The sequence below is a fragment of the Diorhabda carinulata genome, chromosome 3, assembly GCF_026250575.1.
Source record: "Diorhabda carinulata isolate Delta chromosome 3, icDioCari1.1, whole genome shotgun sequence".
NCBI lineage: Eukaryota > Metazoa > Arthropoda > Insecta > Coleoptera > Chrysomelidae > Diorhabda > Diorhabda carinulata.
In genome coordinates, this window is record NC_079462.1 from 2,079,533 (window position 1) to 2,100,189 (window position 20,657).

General features: G+C 34.0%; 1 protein-coding gene across 8 annotated transcripts in view; it reads right to left on the reverse strand.

The window, feature by feature from the left end:
• The window catches only part of LOC130891983 (protein still life, isoforms C/SIF type 2), a 142,466-nt gene extending 122,387 nt beyond the window's left edge, over positions 1-20,079 (reverse strand). For 2 of the 8 annotated variants that reach the window (XM_057797140.1, XM_057797133.1), the window contains exons 1-4: positions 13,772-14,085; positions 826-1,124; positions 414-595; positions 33-151 (exon numbers count right to left, since the gene is read on the reverse strand). In XM_057797140.1, the coding sequence (XP_057653123.1) occupies positions 33-151; positions 414-595; positions 826-932 (408 nt within the window). In that variant the 5' untranslated portion in view covers positions 933-1,124; positions 13,772-14,085. Of the gene's footprint in view, positions 1-32; positions 152-413; positions 596-825; positions 1,125-13,771; positions 14,086-19,493; positions 19,682-19,939 lie in introns of those variants that run through there. The other 6 variants (XM_057797141.1, XM_057797139.1, XM_057797137.1 and 3 more) reach the window with 5 other exon arrangements.
• Between the last annotated feature and the right edge of the window lie 578 nt (positions 20,080-20,657).

The following is a 20,657-nucleotide window of genomic DNA, read 5'->3' on the forward strand; positions in this document are numbered from 1 at the left end:
TCGAAATTTAAATAGCAAACATAGATACTTACACAACATTCTCTGAATTGTTTAGCGTCGATGGGGGAAGTGAAATTAAGTCCCCAAGTATCGTTGGTCATTGGGTCCTTCCAATAAACGAAACAATCCGAAGCTTGACCAATACGTGTACCTGCGAAAAAAAAAAAACGTTTTTTCATAGTTTTTTAGTTATAGAATCGAAATTATAAACTCGTTAGCAGTTTTCGACTTGATTTTTTCGTACGTAGAAAAAAGATAAAATCACACGGATCCAAATGAGGTGAATAAAGTGTTTAATCATTCTATTTTGAACCAAAACTAGTTTTTGTACCACAAATAATCGTTTTTCTAATTCGAGAAACAAGTTTTATCATTATTCGATTCGAAATATGTTAGAAGTGATTTAAACTTACCCGGTTGTACTAATCGTACATCTAAAATTTTGTCGACTTGCGAATTGTAAGCTGTTATGTGGAAAACACATTCTGGTGAATCTTGGATACAAGTTATGTTCACTGGCACTAGATCTTCGCTGACTTGTTGCCATTTAGCTTGCCCGCTACCAGCTGCTACGTGAAAAACTTCCGCCCATAACCTAAAAACAGTCAGGCGTCAGTCGGCGTTGTGCTACAGCCACGTAAACACGTCCGCCATTATTGATGCGCGAATGGTGTCGATTATTAATAATTGATTAATTTCGTACACCAAAAGCAAACTTTGGTAATTAAACTTCGGTTATTAACATATTTAAAAGTGAAATAACAAATCGGGGTAACCGGAATCGCGTCGAACTGTTATAGAAACTTGGGATTTGATGTTTGTTACCTTAATAGATGACCGTCTCGTCTCCTGGAGGTCTGCCACGGTGAGTCCTCGTACCTGTAGGCCTTCCTCAGAATAGGAGCGCACGAACAACTCAGCTTGTTGCCCATCGAAGCTGCCGGGCACTGGCACTGCGCCGCTCCCCTCTGTCACCACATATCGCCGAATTCGCCGGTGGTTCCTCTCGTCGAGCTCCACTGGTTACCAACCGACGTACCCGAGGCGCCGCGAACGCCTCTGTTCAGTGATTGAGATCGTTGATGGTGATGATGACCGCTGCCGGGTTTACCGTGTTTATGCTGCTGGAAAAGAAAACAAAAACGATTTCAGTACAACAAATACTATAAATAAATCTTTGAACAGCTTCGGGGAATCCCTCATGAGATTATTAAATTGCGATTGGTTAATGATATGAGGTGCTTGAAGACTGAGAATTGCTCCAAGTTTCTTCAACACCATAAACTGGAAAAGGACGAGAGCTTCTTCGGAATGAAGAAGACACCTTCTTGTAGATTCGGCATATCACTGGTTCGTATACCTTATTATTTTCTTCTTCTATTTCATTATTTTTCTTTAATCTTCTCTCTCCATCTCCTTCTTCTTTATTTTCCTCTCGATTATCTTCAAATCTCCTTCTTTGTTTTTATTTTTGACAGTTGTTTCCAAGACATACGCAATCATTGGTTTTGTTAATATTCTTACCAATTTTAGATCAAATTCACCTTGCGACAACATATTTTGGACCTTGCAAAATCGATTTTATATCAGTTGACCTTGCAAAAACACATTTTAGATGGAATAACATTGAGAAAACTTTGCAAAAATCGATTTGAGACTCAGTTGACCTTGAAAAACCGAACATAAATCAAATTGACCTTGCTAAAACTTATTTTGGCAAATATGGAGCTTGAAAATACCTTGTCAGATCAAACTGATCTTGTAAAAAACCCATTTGTGACCAAGTTGACTTTGAAAAAACCGATTTAAGATCGATTTGACCTTGAAAAAACCGATTTTAGGTCGAATTGACCTTGCTAAAACTTATTTTGGATAATATGGTGCTTGAAAAAATCATTGTGTAACAAACTGACCTTGCAAAACCGATTTTATTTCAGTTGACCTTGTAAAAACCGAACATAGATCAAATTGACCTTGCAAAAACACATTTTAGATGGAATAACATTGAGAAAACTTTGCAAAAATCGATTTGAGACTCAGTTGACCTTGAAAAACCGAACATAAATCAAATTGACCTTGCTAAAACTTATTTTGGCAAATATGGAGCTTGAAAATACCTTGTCAGATCAAACTGATCTTGTAAAAAACCCATTTGTGACCAAGTTGACTTTGAAAAAACCGATTTAAGATCGATTTGACCTTGAAAAAACCGATTTTAGGTCGAATTGACCTTGCTAAAACTTATTTTGGATAATATGGTGCTTGAAAAAATCATTGTGTAACAAACTGACCTTGCAAAACCGATTTTATTTCAGTTGACCTTGTAAAAACCGAACATAGATCAAATTGACCTTGCAAAAACACATTTTAGATGGAATAACATTGAGAAAACTTTGCAAAAATCGATTTGAGACTCAATTGACCTTGAAAAAACCGAACTTAGATCAAATTGACCTTGCTAAAACTTATTTTGGCAAATATGGAGCTTGAAAAAACCTTGTCAGATCAAACTGATCTTGTAAAAAACCCATTTGTGACCAAGTTGACTTTGAAAAAACCGATTTAAGATGGATTTGACCTTGAAAAAACCGATTTAAGATGGATTTGACCTTGAAAAAACCGATTTAAGATCGATTTGACCTTGAAAAAACCGATTTTAGGTCGAATTGACCTTGCTAAAACTTATTTTGGATAATATGGTGCTTGAAAAAATCATTGTGCAACAAACTGACCTTGCAAAACCGATTTTATTTCAGTTGACCTTGTAAAAACCAATTGTAGACCAAATTGACCTTGCAAAAACACATTTTAGATGGAATAACATTGAGAAAACTTTGCAAAAATCGATTTGAGACTCAATTGACCTTGAAAAAACCGAACTTAGATCAAATTGACCTTGCTAAAACTTATTTTGGCAAATATGGAGCTTGAAAAAACCTTGTCAGATCAAACTGATCTTGTAAAAAACCCATTTGTGACCAAGTTGACTAAGAAAAAAACCGATTTAAGATGGATTTGACCTTGAAAAAAACGATTTTAGATCGAATTGACCTTGCTAAAATTTATTTTGGTCAATATGGAGTTTGAAAAAACCATTGTGGGTAAAACTGACCTTGCAAAATCGATTCTAGACGCAAGTTGACCTTAAAAAACCAATTTTAGACCAAATTGACCTTGATAAAACACATTTTAAACAATATCGACCTTGAAAAAACCATTGAAAATCAAACTGACCTTGCAACAACCTATTTTGGATCCAGTTGACCTTGAAAGAACTGATTTTAGATCGAATTGACCTTGCTAAAATTTATTTTGGACAATATGGAGTTTAAAAAAACCATTGTGAATAAAACTGACCTTTCAAAATCGATTCTAGACGCAAGTTGACCTTAAAAAACCAATTTTATACCAAATGGACCTTGATAAAACACATTTTAAACAATATCGACTTTGAAAAAACCATTGAAAATCAAACTGACCTTGCAAAACTGATTTTATTCAAGTTGACCATGAAAAAACCGATTTTAGATCGAATTGACCTTGCTAAAATTTATTTTGGACAATATGGAGTATGAAAAAACCATTGTGGGTAAAACTGACCTTGCAAAATCGATTCTAGACACAAGTTGACCTTAAAAAACCAATTTTAGACCAAATTGACCTTGATAAAACACATTATAAACAATATCGACCTTGAAAAAACCATTGAAAATCAAACTGACCTTGCAAAACCGATTTTATTCAAGTTGACCTTAAAAAAACCGATTTTAGATCGAATTGACCTTGTTAAAATTTATTTTGGACAATATGGAGTTTGGAAAAACCATTGTGGGTAAAACTGACCTTGCAAAATCGATTCTAGACACAAGTTGACCTTAAAAAACCAATTTTAGACCAAATTGACCTTGATAAAACACATTTTAAACAATATCGACCTTGAAGAAACCATTGAAAATCAAACTGACCTTGCAACAACCTATTTTGGATCCAGTTGACCTTGAAAAAACCGATTTTAGATCGAATTGACCTTGCTAAAATTTATTTTGGACAATATGGAGTTTGGAAAAACCATTGTGGATAAAACTGATCTTGCAAAATCGATTCTAGACTCAAGTTGACCTTAAAAAACCAATTTTAGACCAAATTGACCTTGATAAAACACATTTTAAACAATATCGACCTTGAAGAAACCATTGAAAATCAAACTGACCTTGCAACAACCTATTTTGGATCCAGTTGACCTTGAAAAAACCGATTTTAGATCGAATTGACCTTGCTAAAATTTATTTTGGACAATATGGAGTTTGGAAAAACCATTGTGGATAAAACTGATCTTGCAAAATCGATTCTAGACTCAAGTTGACCTTAAAAAACCAATTTTAGACCAAATTGACCTTGCAAAAATACATTTTAGATAGAATGACATTGAAAAAACCGAATTTGAAGTTTGATTTCCTCGAAATCAAGTCGTATTATTTGTTTCCTTTGTTTATTTTCATTTCTTCTGTTAGATATCTTACTTCAACTCAAAGATGACTTATCGGAAATCATTGATGATAACTTGGGTTATTTTCATTCAGACCGCCCTATATGAATTATCCTATCAAGGAATCTCTTCAAAACTGCGTCCCATTGGTGGGATTTCTCATTGTAAGACTGTATAACCAGAAATTAGTGATGTTATTGGTTAGGTCCCTATTGGGAAGTTTGTGTTTGTAACGTGGTATCCTAGGCGATGGTAACTAGGTTTATTAATGTAAATGTTATCGGGGAGACCAATGGGAAGGATTTGATTTGCCTACGTTAACAGTAGGAGGGTCAATTAGAATTTAAAACGTAAGCTCGACATACTTTCATATGATATACACACTATTAGTCCTTAGAACACATCGACACAACACGAAATTGGTCCTTCGAGCCGGAAAGAAGTTGCGATATCCCGTAAATCGTTTCTGTTCAATGTACCAATAGAAAAAAAAACAATAAAATGTTCTAAAGTTGAAAATACATCGTAAACATTCGTGGACGGTTTATGAAATTATGTCATGGTACAAAGCGCAGGGATAGTTCGTTGCACTTGACTATTTTTACCGCCGATGCATTTTCTACATAATGACAACATATGTACAACGAAAACAATATTTAGTTTACATTTAGAAACGTCGAATTACTAGTTAAATCAGCTATTACTCCATTCTAGTTCAAATTCTTTCTCGTTTGGAAAAAAATAGCGACGACGTCTTTAGTTATAGTGAAAAATAAAAAAATATTTGTTCTACAAGTTCGATTTTCACGTGTCGACAGCAGCAATCCAATAAAAAGAACAGGAAAGGACTGAATTTATCAAAACATAAACACAAAAACGAAAATATCTTGTATCCACTCATTGGTGTAGATATTTACGTTAAGTACGTCTTCAAAAGTGATTTGTTACTTGTAGTTGTAAACTAAAATCACGAAAATATATTTTTCAAAATATTCTCAATCAAAATCGCGTGTGTTTTGAACCAATTGTCGTTTTTATTTGAACTAAAAACTGACTGCAATGCAGAATTTCTTTATTTTGTCCCCTAACTCGGCCTTCGCGAACAAAAAATTGAGACATTTTTCAAAACAACTTTAGTGAAAAGTCATTCGAGCTCTACCATAATGAAATAGATCGAAACAACAAGCTGCAACTTTGTCTAAAGCTTGTAGAGCTACGCACTACGCACTACGCACTTCGCACTAAGCACTACGCACTTCGCACTACGTATGTTAACAATCCCTTTACATTCGAGTTGATTCCATTCCAAGAATTTCATTTTTTGTACCGCATTGATGATCTTTCGATCTATTTTCTAAATATTGAGATGTTTGTCCTATCCAAATACTTATAGATGTCGCTAACTACACCATTTGCATTTTTAATGGAAAATTGATGAGGCATTTTAGAGCCAAAATATTGTCTCGATTGATTTGTGTTCGAGGTTAGGTTATGAAGATTTAACATTTTGGCAATTTATTAGGACGAAAAACGAGCTTTATATATTATGAGATTTGTGGTGAACGACAAAAAATAAAGTAGGCACTATCTCGTAACACCAATTTAACAAAAAAGCTTCTTCGTAAGCTGAGGTATAAGAGCATCCATCTCATAGTCATTATCTAGCACTTAGAGGGTTCTAGGATGCTCAACGATCTTTTTAATTTACGTTTTTTATAAATTATGTCACAAAAACTCGAAGCCTTCTTTAAGACCAAAAAGATATATATTCCGCAAGAGCTTCTGAACCTCTATAAAGACCAGATTCTTCCAGTATATCCTGAGGATGCTCGAATCATTACGAAATAGGACAAATTCGACTTATGGACGATCTAGATCTGATCAAAAACTTGGAAAGCGAACTGTCTCATCTAGAGAAGTTTTTACAACAATTACTAGACAGGCAGACGGATTTCTTTCTTTAGAGAAGTACAAGCTGGTGGAATTAGCAACTGAGGCACTATTTTCTCAAAGATTACAACCTAGAGGAGTTCAAGATTGATATCCACAGACGTCTCACACGATATTGACTATTATAGATAGACAGATCGACATCAAATTCGCCTGCAAATACTCATAAAGTCAATTGATTGTGACTCCTTTCTTTAAAGAAGTACAAGCTTGCTGAAACGGCAACCAAGGCACTTCTTTCTCAAAGATTACAACCTAGAGGAGTTCAAGATTAGTATCCACGGAATCTCTACATGATATTGACTATTATAGACAGTCAGATCGACATCAAATTCGCCTGCAAACACTCAGAAAGTCAATTGATTGTGATTCCTTTCTTTAAAGAAGTACAAGCTTGCGGAAACGGCAACCAAGGCACTTCTTTCTCAAAGATTACAGCCTAGAGGAGTTCAAGATTGATATCCACAGACGTCTCACACGATATTGACTATTATAGATAGACAGATCGACATCAAATTCGCCTGCAAATACTCATAAAGTCAATTGATTGTGACTCCTTTCTTTAAAGAAGTACAAGCTTGCGGAAACGGCAACCAAGACACTTCTTTCTCAAAGATTACAACCTAGAGGAGTTCAAGATTGATATCCACAGACGTCTCACACGATATTAACTATTATAGATAGACAGATCGACATCAAATTCGCCTGCAAATACTCATAAAGTCAATTGATTGTGACTCCTTTCTTTAAAGAAGTACAAGCTTGCTGAAACGGCAACCAAGGCACTTCTTTCTCAAAGATTACAACCTAGAGGAGTTCAAGATTAGTATCCACGGAATCTCTACATGATATTGACTATTATAGACAGTCAGATCGACATCAAATTCGCCTGCAAACACCCAGAAAATCAATTGATTGTGATTCCTTTCTTTAAAGAAGTACAAGCTTGCGGAAACGGCAACCAAGGCACTTCTTTCTCAAAGATTACAGCCTAGAGGAGTTCAAGATTAGTATCCACGGTATCTCTACATGATATTGACTATTATAGACAGACAAATCGACATCAAATTCGCCTGCAAACACCCAGAAAGTCAATTGATTGTGATTCCTTTCTTTAAAGAAGTACAAGCTTGCGGAAACGGCAACCAAGGCACTTCTTTCTCAAAGATTACAGCCTAGAGGAGTTCAAGATTAGTATCCACGGTATCTCTACATGATATTGACTATTATAGACAGTCAGATCGACATCAAATCCACCTGCAAACACTCAGAAAGTCAATTAATCGTGATTCCTTTCTTTAAAGAAGTACAAGCTTGCGGAAACGGCAACCAAGGCACTTCTTTCTCAAAGATTACAACCTAGAGGAGTTCAAGATTAGTATCCACGGTATCTCTACATGATATTGACTATTATAGACAGTCAGATCGACATCAAATCCACCTGCAAACACTCAGAAAGTCAATTAATCGTGATTCCTTTCTTTAAAGAAGTACAAGCTTGCGGAAACGGCAACCAAGGCACTTCTTTCTCAAAGATTACAACCTAGAGGAGTTCAAGATTAGTATCCACGGAATCTCTACATGATATTGACTATTATAGACAGTCAGATCGACATCAAATCCACCTGCAAACACTCAGAAAGTCAATTAATCGTGATTCCTTTCTTTAAAGAAGTACAAGCTTGCGGAAACGGCAACCAAGGCACTTCTTTCTCAAAGATTACAGCCTAGAGGAGTTCAAGATTAGTATCCACGGTATCTCTACATGATATTGACTATTATAGACAGTCAGATCGACATCAAATCCACCTGCAAACACTCAGAAAGTCAATTAATCGTGATTCCTTTCTTTAAAGAAGTACAAGCTTGCGGAAACGGCAACCAAGGCACTTCTTTCTCAAAGATTACAACCTAGAGGAGTTCAAGATTAGTATCCACGGTATCTCTACATGATATTGACTATTATAGACAGTCAGATCGACATCAAATTCGCCTGCAAACACTCAGAAAGTCAATTAATCGTGATTCCTTTCTTTAAAGAAGTACAAGCTTGCGGAAACGGCAACCAAGGCACTTCTTTCTCAAAGATTACAACCTAGAGGAGTTCAAGATTAGTATCCACGGAATCTCTACATGATATTGACTATTATAGACAGTCAGATCGACATCAAATTCGCCTGCAAACACCCAGAAAGTCAATTGATTGTGATTCCTTTCTTTAAAGAAGTACAAGCTTGCGGAAACGGCAACCAAGGCACTTCTTTCTCAAAGATTACAGCCTAGAGGAGTTCAAGATTAGTATCCACGGTATCTCTACATGATATTGACTATTATAGACAGACAAATCGACATCAAATTCGCCTGCAAACACCCAGAAAGTCAATTGATTGTGACTCCTTTCTATAAAGAAGTACAAGCTTGCGGAAACGGCAACCAAGGCACTTCTTTCTCAAAGATTACAGCCTAGAGGAGTTCAAAATTTGTATCCACGGTATCTCTACATGATATTGACTATTATAGACAGACAAATCGACATCAAATTCGCCTGCAAACACTCAGAAAGTCAATTGATTGTGACTCCTTTCTTTAAAGAAGTACAAGCTTGCGGAAACGGCAACCAAGGCACTTCTTTCTCAAAGATTACAGCCTAGAGGAGTTCAAAATTTGTATCCACGGTATCTCTACATGATATTGACTATTATAGACAGTCAGATCGACATCAAATCCACCTGCAAACACTCAGAAAGTCAATTAATCGTGATTCCTTTCTTTAAAGAAGTACAAGCTTGCGGAAACGGCAACCAAGGCACTTCTTTCTCAAAGATTACAACCTAGAGGAGTTCAAGATTAGTATCCACGGAATCTCTACATGATATTGACTATTATAGACAGTCAGATCGACATCAAATTCGCCTGCAAACACCCAGAAAGTCAATTGATTGTGATTCCTTTCTTTAAAGAAGTACAAGCTTGCGGAAACGGCAACCAAGGCATTTCTTTCTCAAAGATTACAACCTAGAGGAGCTCAAGATCAGTATCCACAGACATCTCCACATATAATTACATCATTAAAAATTTGATTTTGTGTCCAAATATGTTATTGGCAATCAGCCGGTCCGGTGCTGGATGTCTGGATACCGCGGGAGGAGTAGGAGGAACTTATCGATCGAGATGATATCCAGGCTGCCGCGACGGCAGCGTTCGATGACGTCATTTCTGACACTATGCTCTTTCTACTACAAGGTCCTTCTGGTAGAACTCATTGTACGTTGCACTGCAGCCTTTTAATTGTTATTAAATCTGTATTAGTCACGTAATTAGAACAAAAAGTCGTGAAATTTATCACTTTTGCGTCTTATATGTAGATACAAGGTCGAGAGACGATATCAAATTAACGTAAATTGATTTTTGAGGTTATGAATGGAATAATGAATTGCGCAACGTTTGTAAAGTGTTTGAATATTAGAAATACGATTATAGATTATTCATTCGAAGCATTTTGTTTTATAAACAGTTTGAAAACTATATAAAACCTCACATCCAAATATTTCTTATTTAGAATTTAGTTTGAGACAAAATATGATTGGAATAGTATGTTTTCAAGTCTTAATCATCTGTTTTAAGCTCCATACCAGCGATGTTCGATAAATTCGACGCCCTTTTTATAATAAGAATCGTCAAACTCTTCAAATGGAACGGTCTTTGCCTTCTAGGTCTGGTCAGGTACTGCTGGAACCCTCGTATGGCTCAAAAACCACATAACAAACTGTTTTTCTTTGCATTAGTACATTACATGGTTCAAATAAAAGACATCATTGTATTTAGAGGACTTTTTGATAAGACCCATCGACCTTAAATTCTTAAACCTCAAGCTGGAGTTCAAGATTGATATCCACAGACGTCTCACACGATATTGACTATTATAGACAGACAGATCGACATCGACCTCAAGCTGTATCTGTTCCTTATACCGAAGAAATTGAAGGAAAGTATCTAAATATAAAAATATGACGTGACTTGGTGGAAAAGCGCTTTCCGCGAGCGCTGCGCTTAGAGGAAAGCTCGTAATTGGTTTCCAGGGATAATATTTCATCCTTTGGAACTAAGAAGCTGTATGGAAATGAAATCGCTTTGGAAAACACGTTCAATAGAAAGACCAAGAATATATTAGAAGTCACTGCTTGTAAAACATTTATTTCTGTTGTGGGAAAACTCCATACAGACCAAATTTGCAACAACCTCAGTTTTCACATGTTGATTAGCAAATTTCTTTTCAAATATACCTCGTAGATTTTCATATATTCATTATAGATCCATGATATCTTCATCTGTTTATCATCTATTGTTTTTAACGTGTATTATATTTTATAATGTGGAAAATTGGATTTCCGTGTCCTACCGTTGATTCTAATCGATATTTTCTTTGAAAAAAAACACATTTTCCTCCTTCATAACCGACAAAAAGCGTTTCCCTCGGCTACTTTACCAGATAACCGTAAACATCAATTATTGAACCACCCCAATAATCAACCCCTCCCTAAATAATTTTCTACGACTAAAATCGCACGCTGTAAAAAATATTTTGATTTGATTTTGTTTTTAAGTTTATTTGGGGTTAATTTGGATCCATTAGCTGGCACTTCTTGCGTTTCTTCGAGCTCGTGCTGGACTTGAACATCAACGAGAGTCCGATTACTCGGAGATGTATTCCTTGAATGCTTGTCCATTCATTAACTGTATCTATCTTTACAAATTGACCAATTTTCTTAACTGCTTCACATATTTCTTTTCAATAGAGTCTTAAGCAACCGCATTTCGTATTTATTGGAATCGGAGACTGATTCCCAGAAGTACCTGCACCGAATTTGAAAGTACACAACAGATTCTCCAAGTTTGGAAGACACCATGTTGTGTAGCTGAACTAGATTCTCCTTTGGACGATATTGCTTCATCGTTATCAACAATAACATATTGAGTAAGACAGCTCAAACGAAGCCGTAGGACCTACGAAGACAAACATCGACCAAACGAGGTAACGACTCCAGAAATGTTCAGGAGAATCTGGATAATAGTGGATTGGAAGTGCGTGAACTAGCGAACTTTGGACATGAGAAAGCTGATTGAACAAAAGCAGCGTTTCCATAGAGTGTTTAGAAATGTTTAATAACCAAGGATGAAATTTGGGTCCATCACTTCACACCCGGACTAAAAGAACAACCAAAACAATGGATTGGAAAAGGAAGAATCGGCTCCAAAGAAGAGAAAGATCGTTCCATTTGCAGGCAAGGTCATTGCGTCGGATTTTTTGGGATAATTGCATAATTTGAGCGATGAAAACAAGCATTTGGTTAAGAAGAAACTGTTGTTTCATCAAGATAATGCACCAGCTCACAAATTCGTTCTTGCAATGGCCAAAATTGATGAATTTAAGTTTGATTTGCTGCATATTCTCCAGATTTAGCACCCTCGGATTATTTTCTGTTTGTAGATTTGAAAAAATGTCTCGGTGGTCGAAGATTTTTCAACAATAAAGGGGTGAAATCATTGAACACCGCTTGGAGAAGTGGATGGAGGTAAAACGGAGATTACCTCGATGAATAAACAAAATTTTTGTTTTTTCTTTGTGTCACGTACTTCTTGGAGCTTCCTCGTAGATATCTCAACGAATACAATCATAATAATTTTTTGTTTCATCGAGATAATGCACCAGCTCACAAATTCGTTCTTGCAAAGGCCAAAATTGATGAATTAAAGTTTGAATTGCTGCATATTTTCCAGATTTAGCACCCTCGGATTATTTTCTGTTTGTAAATTTAGAAAAATGTCTCGGTGGTCAAAGATTTTTCAACAATAAAGGGGTGAAATCATTGAACACCGCTTGGAGAAGTGGATGGAGGTAAAACGGAGATTACCTCGATGAATAAACAAAATTTTTGTTTTTTCTTTGTGTCACGTACTTCTTGGAGCTTCCTCGTAGATATCTCAACGAATACAATCATAATAATTTTTTGTTTCATCGAGATAATGCACCAGCTCACAAATTCGTTCTTGCAATGGCCAAAATTGATGAATTTAAGTTTGATTTGCTGCATATTCTCCAGATTTAGCACCCTCGGATTATTTTCTGTTTGTAGATTTGAAAAAATGTCTCGGTGGTCAAAGATTTTTCAACAATAAAGGGGTGAAATCATTGAACACCGCTTGGAGAAGTGGATGGAGGTAAAACGGAGATTACCTCGATGAATAAACAAAATTTTTGTTTTTTCTTTGTGTCACGTACTTCTTGGAGCTTCCTCGTAGATATCTCAACGAATACAATCATAATAATTTTTTGTTTCATCGAGATAATGCACCAGCTCACAAATTCGTTCTTGCAATGGCCAAAATTGATGAATTTAAGTTTGATTTGCTGCATATTCTCCAGATTTAGCACCCTCGGATTATTTTCTGTTTGTAGATTTGAAAAAATGTCTCGGTGGTCGAAGATTTTTCAACAATAAAGGGGTGAAATCATTGAACACCGCTTGGAGAAGTGGATGGAGGTAAAACGGAGATTACCTCGATGAATAAACAAAATTTTTGTTTTTTCTTTGTGTCACGTACTTCTTGGAGCTTCCTCGTAGATATCTCAACGAATACAATCATAATAATTTTTTGTTTCATCGAGATAATGCACCAGCTCACAAATTCGTTCTTGCAAAGGCCAAAATTGATGAATTAAAGTTTGAATTGCTGCATATTTTCCAGATTTAGCACCCTCGGATTATTTTCTGTTTGTAAATTTAGAAAAATGTCTCGGTGGTCGAAGATTTTTCAACAATAAAGGGGTGAAATCATCGTAGGGAGATTACGTCGATGAATAAACAAAATATTTGTTAAACCACGTACTTCTTGGAGCTTCCTCGTAGATATCTCAACGAATTTAATCATAATAATTTTTTGTTTCATCGAGATAATGCACCAGCTCACAAATTCGTTCTTGCAAAGGCCAAAATTGATGAATTAAAGTTTGAATTGCTGCATATTATCCAGATTTAGCACCCTCGGATTATTTTCTGTTTGTAAATTTAGAAAAATGTCTCGGTGGTCGAAGATTTTTCAACAATAAAGGGGTGAAATCATCGTAGGGAGATTACGTCGATGAATAAACAAAATTTTTGTTAAACCACGTACTTCTTGGAGCTTCCTCGTAGATATCTCAACGAATTTAATCATAATCATTATTTTGTAGTAAATAAAATTTTGTTGTTTACTTCAGAAACCTTGCCCTTTTACGTTGCAGAATGGGCCGCGAAAACCGGGCGAAATAAGTATTGTAAATAATTTTTTTCTTACCTCTAACATACCCCAATTTTGTGCATTGGTTTTGGCCGCTTCCACACTACCTTTGGCACCCATTTTATCCCGACACTTTGACAAACAACGCTAAAATCCGTATTCGAATTAAGTGGGTTTATTTTTCTATATATTTCTCTATATATATATATATGTATATAAAAACCTACAGACTTGGCACTAAATTTCAACGATATGCACTTCCACTAGAAGATTTCCATTAATTTATTTACTTTTTCAAAAAATGTTGATTTAGGAAAAAATTCGATAGACCTAGCCGTGGTGGTGGGCACCCCCGTGGTTCAGGTCAGACTGAAGTTTACGCGACGACCGGGAGAGGGCGCTAATGAAAAGCGCTTGCGTCGATTTTCGTCGCCTACACGGGAGTCTAAACACCTAAGGTCTCAAAATGAGGATTTGCCGTTGCCAGTTGGATCATAATTCTGACATTAAACGTATTTTCAACTTATAGTCCATTCATCAAATGAATTATCTAATAATAAGTTGTGTGAAACTTTAGATAGACACGGGGAAAAAGAAGAAGAGCTAAAAAACTCCTCCACGTATCGTTTAACCAGATTGAAATAATCGAAAAGATAATAGAGACGTTCTAAAAAAGTTACGAGCCTCATAACTTAAAAAATAAGCAAAAAAAGACAAACTGTGATGGTTCTGAAAATCTAATTGACAAAAAAAGTTTCCAAAGCTTGAAATTTTATTGTAACTAACTAGAATTTCACTAGAGCTTCGACGTTTCACTAAAATCCGCTTTTTGAAATTTGAATTTCTTGTATTTTTGATGGGACTTGATAAATTGAAGAGCTTAAACCTTTTCTGGTAATATTTCATCGTACCAGATGTCTTATGACGTAAACATGTCGAATTAATATAATTTTCTCTTTTTGGGTTGAGGTTTTTACTTACGAAGTAACCCAAAGTTCGTGAATAACTAAAAAATCAAAACACAAGTCGCGTGACTGACACACAGATGGCGCTGTCATTGTCAAATTCAACTGACGTTTATGAAGTACCAACACAAAAAGTGACAGTCATTTCAGTAAACCTACTTTTGTTATTTTCCCTACAATAGATACAAAACGTTTTCGTGTGTTAATTTATCTTTGTATTTTGATAAAAAAAATACTGTAGAAGTTCAGCAATGATTAAAGAAGTTTTATTTGGACTCTGGTCAATCGAAAAGGACCATTTGTTATTGGTAGTCATGCAACGAACGTTGGTTGCTCCAGGAAACATCAAGAAAGTCCACGAATTGGCCATTTGACCATGAGGAAGCTTTTTTCAAAGTGGTTACCGCGTTTATTCACAGTTGATCAAAAACAACAACGTGTTAATGATACAGATCAGTGTTTGGTCAAGTTTACACGTGATTAATCAGGTTTTTTGCATCTATATGTAGTAATACATGAAACATGGATCCATCATTTCACTTCGGAATCAAAACGATCATCATCTGAGTGAACTGCAGCCGGTGAACCAGGTTCGAAGCGTCCAAAGGCCCAGAATCAGCTGGGAAGGTTATAGCTCCAGTATTTTGGTATGTGTATGGAATATTGTACATCGAATATCTTCAAAAGGAAGAGATAATCAATATCGAATACCATATAGAGTTTTTGGATGAAAAAATCAAGGAAAAACGGCCTTATATGTCGAAGAAGAAACTTAGACAATGCACCGATTCACGAGTCGATAGCAACGATGATTAAATTGAACTGATTGGTTCCTCATCCACCGTATAGTCCAGATCTGGTTACTGGTCTCAAAAAAATACTCGATTTTTGACAAAAAATATGTCACATGACTTGGTATGGGTGTTGCCAGACTGAAATTCAAAACAAATCTTTAACCATGACTTCTGTTGGGATTTCTGCATAATTTTGTGATTTATTTGAAGACTTGTTATAGCCCACATCAACGTAATGTTTCCAACTAATGTTCAAAATCTTTTGTATTATAAATACAATGTACCAGGTGAAGCAAAATTACGAAAAAACGTTTCTTATATTCGGAGTTAATTCAAAAAATTGAAGCTACTATTAGAAATGAAAAGTTTTTTTATTTATTGATAGATATTTTGCCTTTTAAAGGACTAGAAAAAAACAAATGCACTGACAGAAAACGGATTTTTCTCTCTCTAAACATTTTTTCTTGTTACGCACGTAATAAATCAATTTTTGAATTGGAATATGTACGATAAGTAGGTTTGAATACCTCGGAAGGAAGTTCTGATATTTTCCGACCAACTTGGTTCGTATTTTGGAAGAATTTAAATAAACTTGGCAACGCCGCTAGTCGGTTATGACCGTGGGCGCGCAGACAATTCTCTCCGGGCGAGTGAAAAGAAGTAATCAAGTTTTCAGGTGGATTTTTTAATTATTCTTTTCTTCGATGAGTTTATGAGGGTGATGAAGTTAGTCTATTGTTTTTATGAGGATTATAAGGATAATTTAAGGATGAATCGAACGGGAATTAGTCAATGACGTATAGTACAGACGAAGAAAATACGAAAATTATCAAGTTTTTTATATAAAATCTTCATAATCAATTGGAAATGTCATTTAAAAACAGTATCTATTTAAAGTTATTTATTGAAATCCACGTGTTTGAAATAATGGACTTTTTTACGGGGTGCTTCAAAAAAAGCAACCCAGTTGTACAAATTTTCAACGATTTTGTCGAACTTCCTGGCAGCATTATGATAAAATTTCATCAGAATACATGTTTTTACATCTAACTCTCATAGATGCCGCTAGTTACAGGGTTTGTATCAAGTAGATAGCATTAAACATGACTTTTTTAAGGTTAGGTTCATCGATCAATACGAAACGACCTGTATATTCGAACAATTTATGACGTTTTTATTTCTTTAAAATCTTTTTATACAATTAATTCAAACAGAGCCACCCTGTAGAGCATTTTCGTTATAGCTTTGTGTACAATACAAGTAACAGTTAATTATAAATTTTTCATTTTTCTCCATCACCGTATTGTAGAATTCGTTTAATCTAAAACACTTGGAAAATCGACTACTTTATCATCTGTCAACGTTTGGCAAGGATTAATGATCTCGTAATCCAAATAAATGATCTAACAGTCACCTAGTCCTTAAAATGAAACGATTAGACGCAAGTCGGGTATTTAAAACCCATTTCTAATTAACTACTTGTATTACTCTGTCGTTTGAGTAAAAAATGAGGCATTATTAAACAACTACACTACTTTTATATAGTCCTCGTATAATTAATTGAAGTTTTTAACGCCATCTAAGTATTAGTGAGTCAACTGTATGAAATTGTCAGGATTTCTTTTATTAGTACATCTTTTGACCGCTTTGTGGTGCTGGTATCGTATTGATGCCATAAATGGGCGTGTCTATGCATCTTATTCAATATACTCATTATTTTAATTATAATTTTGAAACATTTTAAATATAACATTATTACCTATTTTTAACTAAACATAGGTTATGTTATTCTACATTATCATAAGATATATTTCCTGATTATTTATTGTCTGTTTTAAGTTGACTGCAAAAATCCTTATAAATATTTGAGAAACAAACAATGTTATTATTTGAAAATTACATTTATATAAATAAAAACGATTAGGATTCACATTTACACGTCTAATTTATAATAATGAATATTTTTTGTAGAGATTAGATACATCGTCATAAAAAGTTCAAATAATGAGGTTATGTAACATAATTGATATTATAGGCTTACTTGATACTTAATTGTATATATAATAAACAGTTTAGGAAAAAAATCTACGTGATTTAATTGTACTTGTAAATATTATTAATGTTTTTTTTTCACGTTAATTATTAATATTTACTATAAACTTATCGTCCTGTGTATGTATATAATTAATGAAATACAGGGTTTATCTATATTACGACCTCTATAAAAAATACGGGGTGTATCGATATAAAACGAAGGAGCTCGAAATATGACGATTTAGGGCGAAGTAAGTGGGGCAAAATAAAAAGGAAAAAATGAATTTTTTTGTAAACATTTAAGTTAAAGATACGAAATAAAAAACTTTATGAAACTATTGAAGACGTTAAATATGGCAAATAGAAGAAAATCGAAATATTTTAGATTTAATTAGTGACCTTGTATACAGGGTGATCGATTAGTTTGATTAATTTCAATGACTTCTTTTTCCTTCGAGATATAAATTTGAAAATTTGGGGAATTATAGCCATCATTAGTCTTCGCATTTTAAAATAATTAATAATCTTACAGGGTGTTCCAGTATGATGTGCCATATCAAAGTTATATTTTTTTTAATGAAACACCCTATATTTTATTGCATATTTGGAAACAGCTTAACTTCCCCATTATAATAATATGTAGTTTTGATGTGTTTTACGGGGTATTCAAAAAGTTACAACCTATTTTAAAAATCGTAATAAGTTCAACACCCTGTATATTCTAAGACAAATTCAAAAATGAAGATCCGTTACTGCCAAAACATTCGAATAGTAGTGAAAATTCTAAAAAATCATTTATCTTGTAATTATTCATCGAATCTGATACAGGGTGGATCAAAATACTAATACATTATTTGCTCGATTTTTTAAAATAAACCACCCTGTATTTTATTTCACATTTGGAATCAGCTTGACTTCCTCATTACAATAATATATAGTTTTGATGTGTTATACGGGGTATTTAAAAAGTTACAACCTATTTTCTATAGAAATCGTAACAAGTTCAACACCCTGTATATTCTAAGATAAATTCAAAAATGAAGATCCGTTATTGCCAAAACATTCGAATAGTAGTGAAAATTCTAAAAAATCATTTATCTTGTAATTATTCATCGAATCTGATACAGGGTGGATCAAAATACTAATACATTATTTGCTCGATTTTTTAAAATAAACCACCCTGTATTTTATTTCACATTTGGAATCAGCTTGACTTCCTCATTACAATAATATATAGTTTTGATGTGTTATACGGGGTATTTAAAAAGTTACAACCTATTTTCTATAGAAATCGTAACAAGTTCAACACCCTGTATATTCTAAGATAAATTCAAAAATGAAGATCCGTTATTGCCAAAACATTCGAATAGTAGTGAAAATTCTAAAAAATCATTTATCTTGTAATTATTCATCGAATCTGATACAGGGTGAATCAAAATACCAATACATTATTTTCTCGATTTTTTTTTAAATAAACCACCCTGTATTTTATGTGAGTAAGTGAAAGTATACACGATAAATCTTTATAATCATAATGGGAAAGTCAAGGTGATTTCAAATATGAAATAAAATATAGGGTGTGTTATTTAAAAAACATGGCAGATTGTAAATAATTTTAAAATGTATATCAATCACTCTGTATATAAAATAGAATATATAGAATAAAATAGACACCTTGTATATCAAATTTTCGTGAGAGTACTAAGAGAGGCAGATATTACATCATGTTTCAACCCCAATCCGCAGCCTCACCCTTTGCTACGACCGCCGACCTACCCCAATCGTAAATAGGTCATTTTTGAAATAATAGGGGTATAAATTAGGATACGATCTCAATTTCCGTGAAAGATAAAGGTAGTGTTAATAAATTTTAGGTTATGTTTTTTAATATATTAAAATATTTATTTTTTTAATTATTAATTTGTTTTTATTCTAATCATTCGACCAAAACATGCTTTCTACCGACATCAGTCGACCTAAACTTACCTTAATTGTAATCAAATTCGCTTTTTCCACTCTAAAAACCAAATTTCGTGAATTTTTCTGATGGAAACACTATCGAAATGATTTTTTTTCTATTCTAATCCAACAAACATTCAACCGTTCATTAAATACATCAAAAGTTCATTATTTAATTATTTATTTTAGTTTAATTTATTGTTTTAGTTTCTTTTCTGTGGGGGGGAAAACATAAAAAGATGATACCTGATGCCATACGAAAAAACGTATCATTTATACAAAAAATTTATTACAAAAAAAATTATACACAGTAATATGTATGCGCTAAATGCATTCGTATATAAAACAAAAAAATAAATTAAGCGAAAAATTCGATTATATCCGATGCGTGATGTGAAAACAACAAATAACACAACGAAGAAGCCAACTCAAATAATACAGCACTAGTCTAAAAAATCTGAATGAAATTGTACCTTGTACATAACAAACGAATGCGTAAGGAAAAAATGAAATTTATTTTGTATGATCACAACACATAATTAACCAATCACAAGTAATTTTACAATTTTTATTTAACCGACAATACAGACGTAACTCGGGCGTGCACTTTTACTGTTTAGTTCGTAGTTTAAACGTCAGGGCAGTCGGTGGCGTTCGAGTCGCACGAAATCGAGAGCAGAAATCTTCCGATCGGATCTACGTGGAGAATCTCGTTACCACAGGGAAAAGCTGATGCGTTATTATCATTCGTAGAACAAAAAAAGTCGAAACGTTGAATTTTTATTCGGTTTTCAAAAATTAGAGACTCAAAATCAAACATTTACAAACATATAATGATATATATATATATATATATATATATATATATATATATATATATATATATATATATATATATATATATATATATATATATACAAAATTCGTATTGGAAATATTTTTATTGGTAGAAATCGTAATTTTTTAATCTATTTCTCTAAATCGAATCTTCAATAACTTCCTAAATCATTTTTAATTCTTCTCAGATAGTATAAAACGTCTTATGTGATACCAAACGCCGTATTAGTCCAGTCAAATTAGACTATAGGCAGAAAGAAAAGAAACAAACTACAAGATAATCGACTACAATTGATAAATTTAACCAAGGAAAGAGGCTGCGCTATATGACGATGAATTAATCAAGAATAAAAC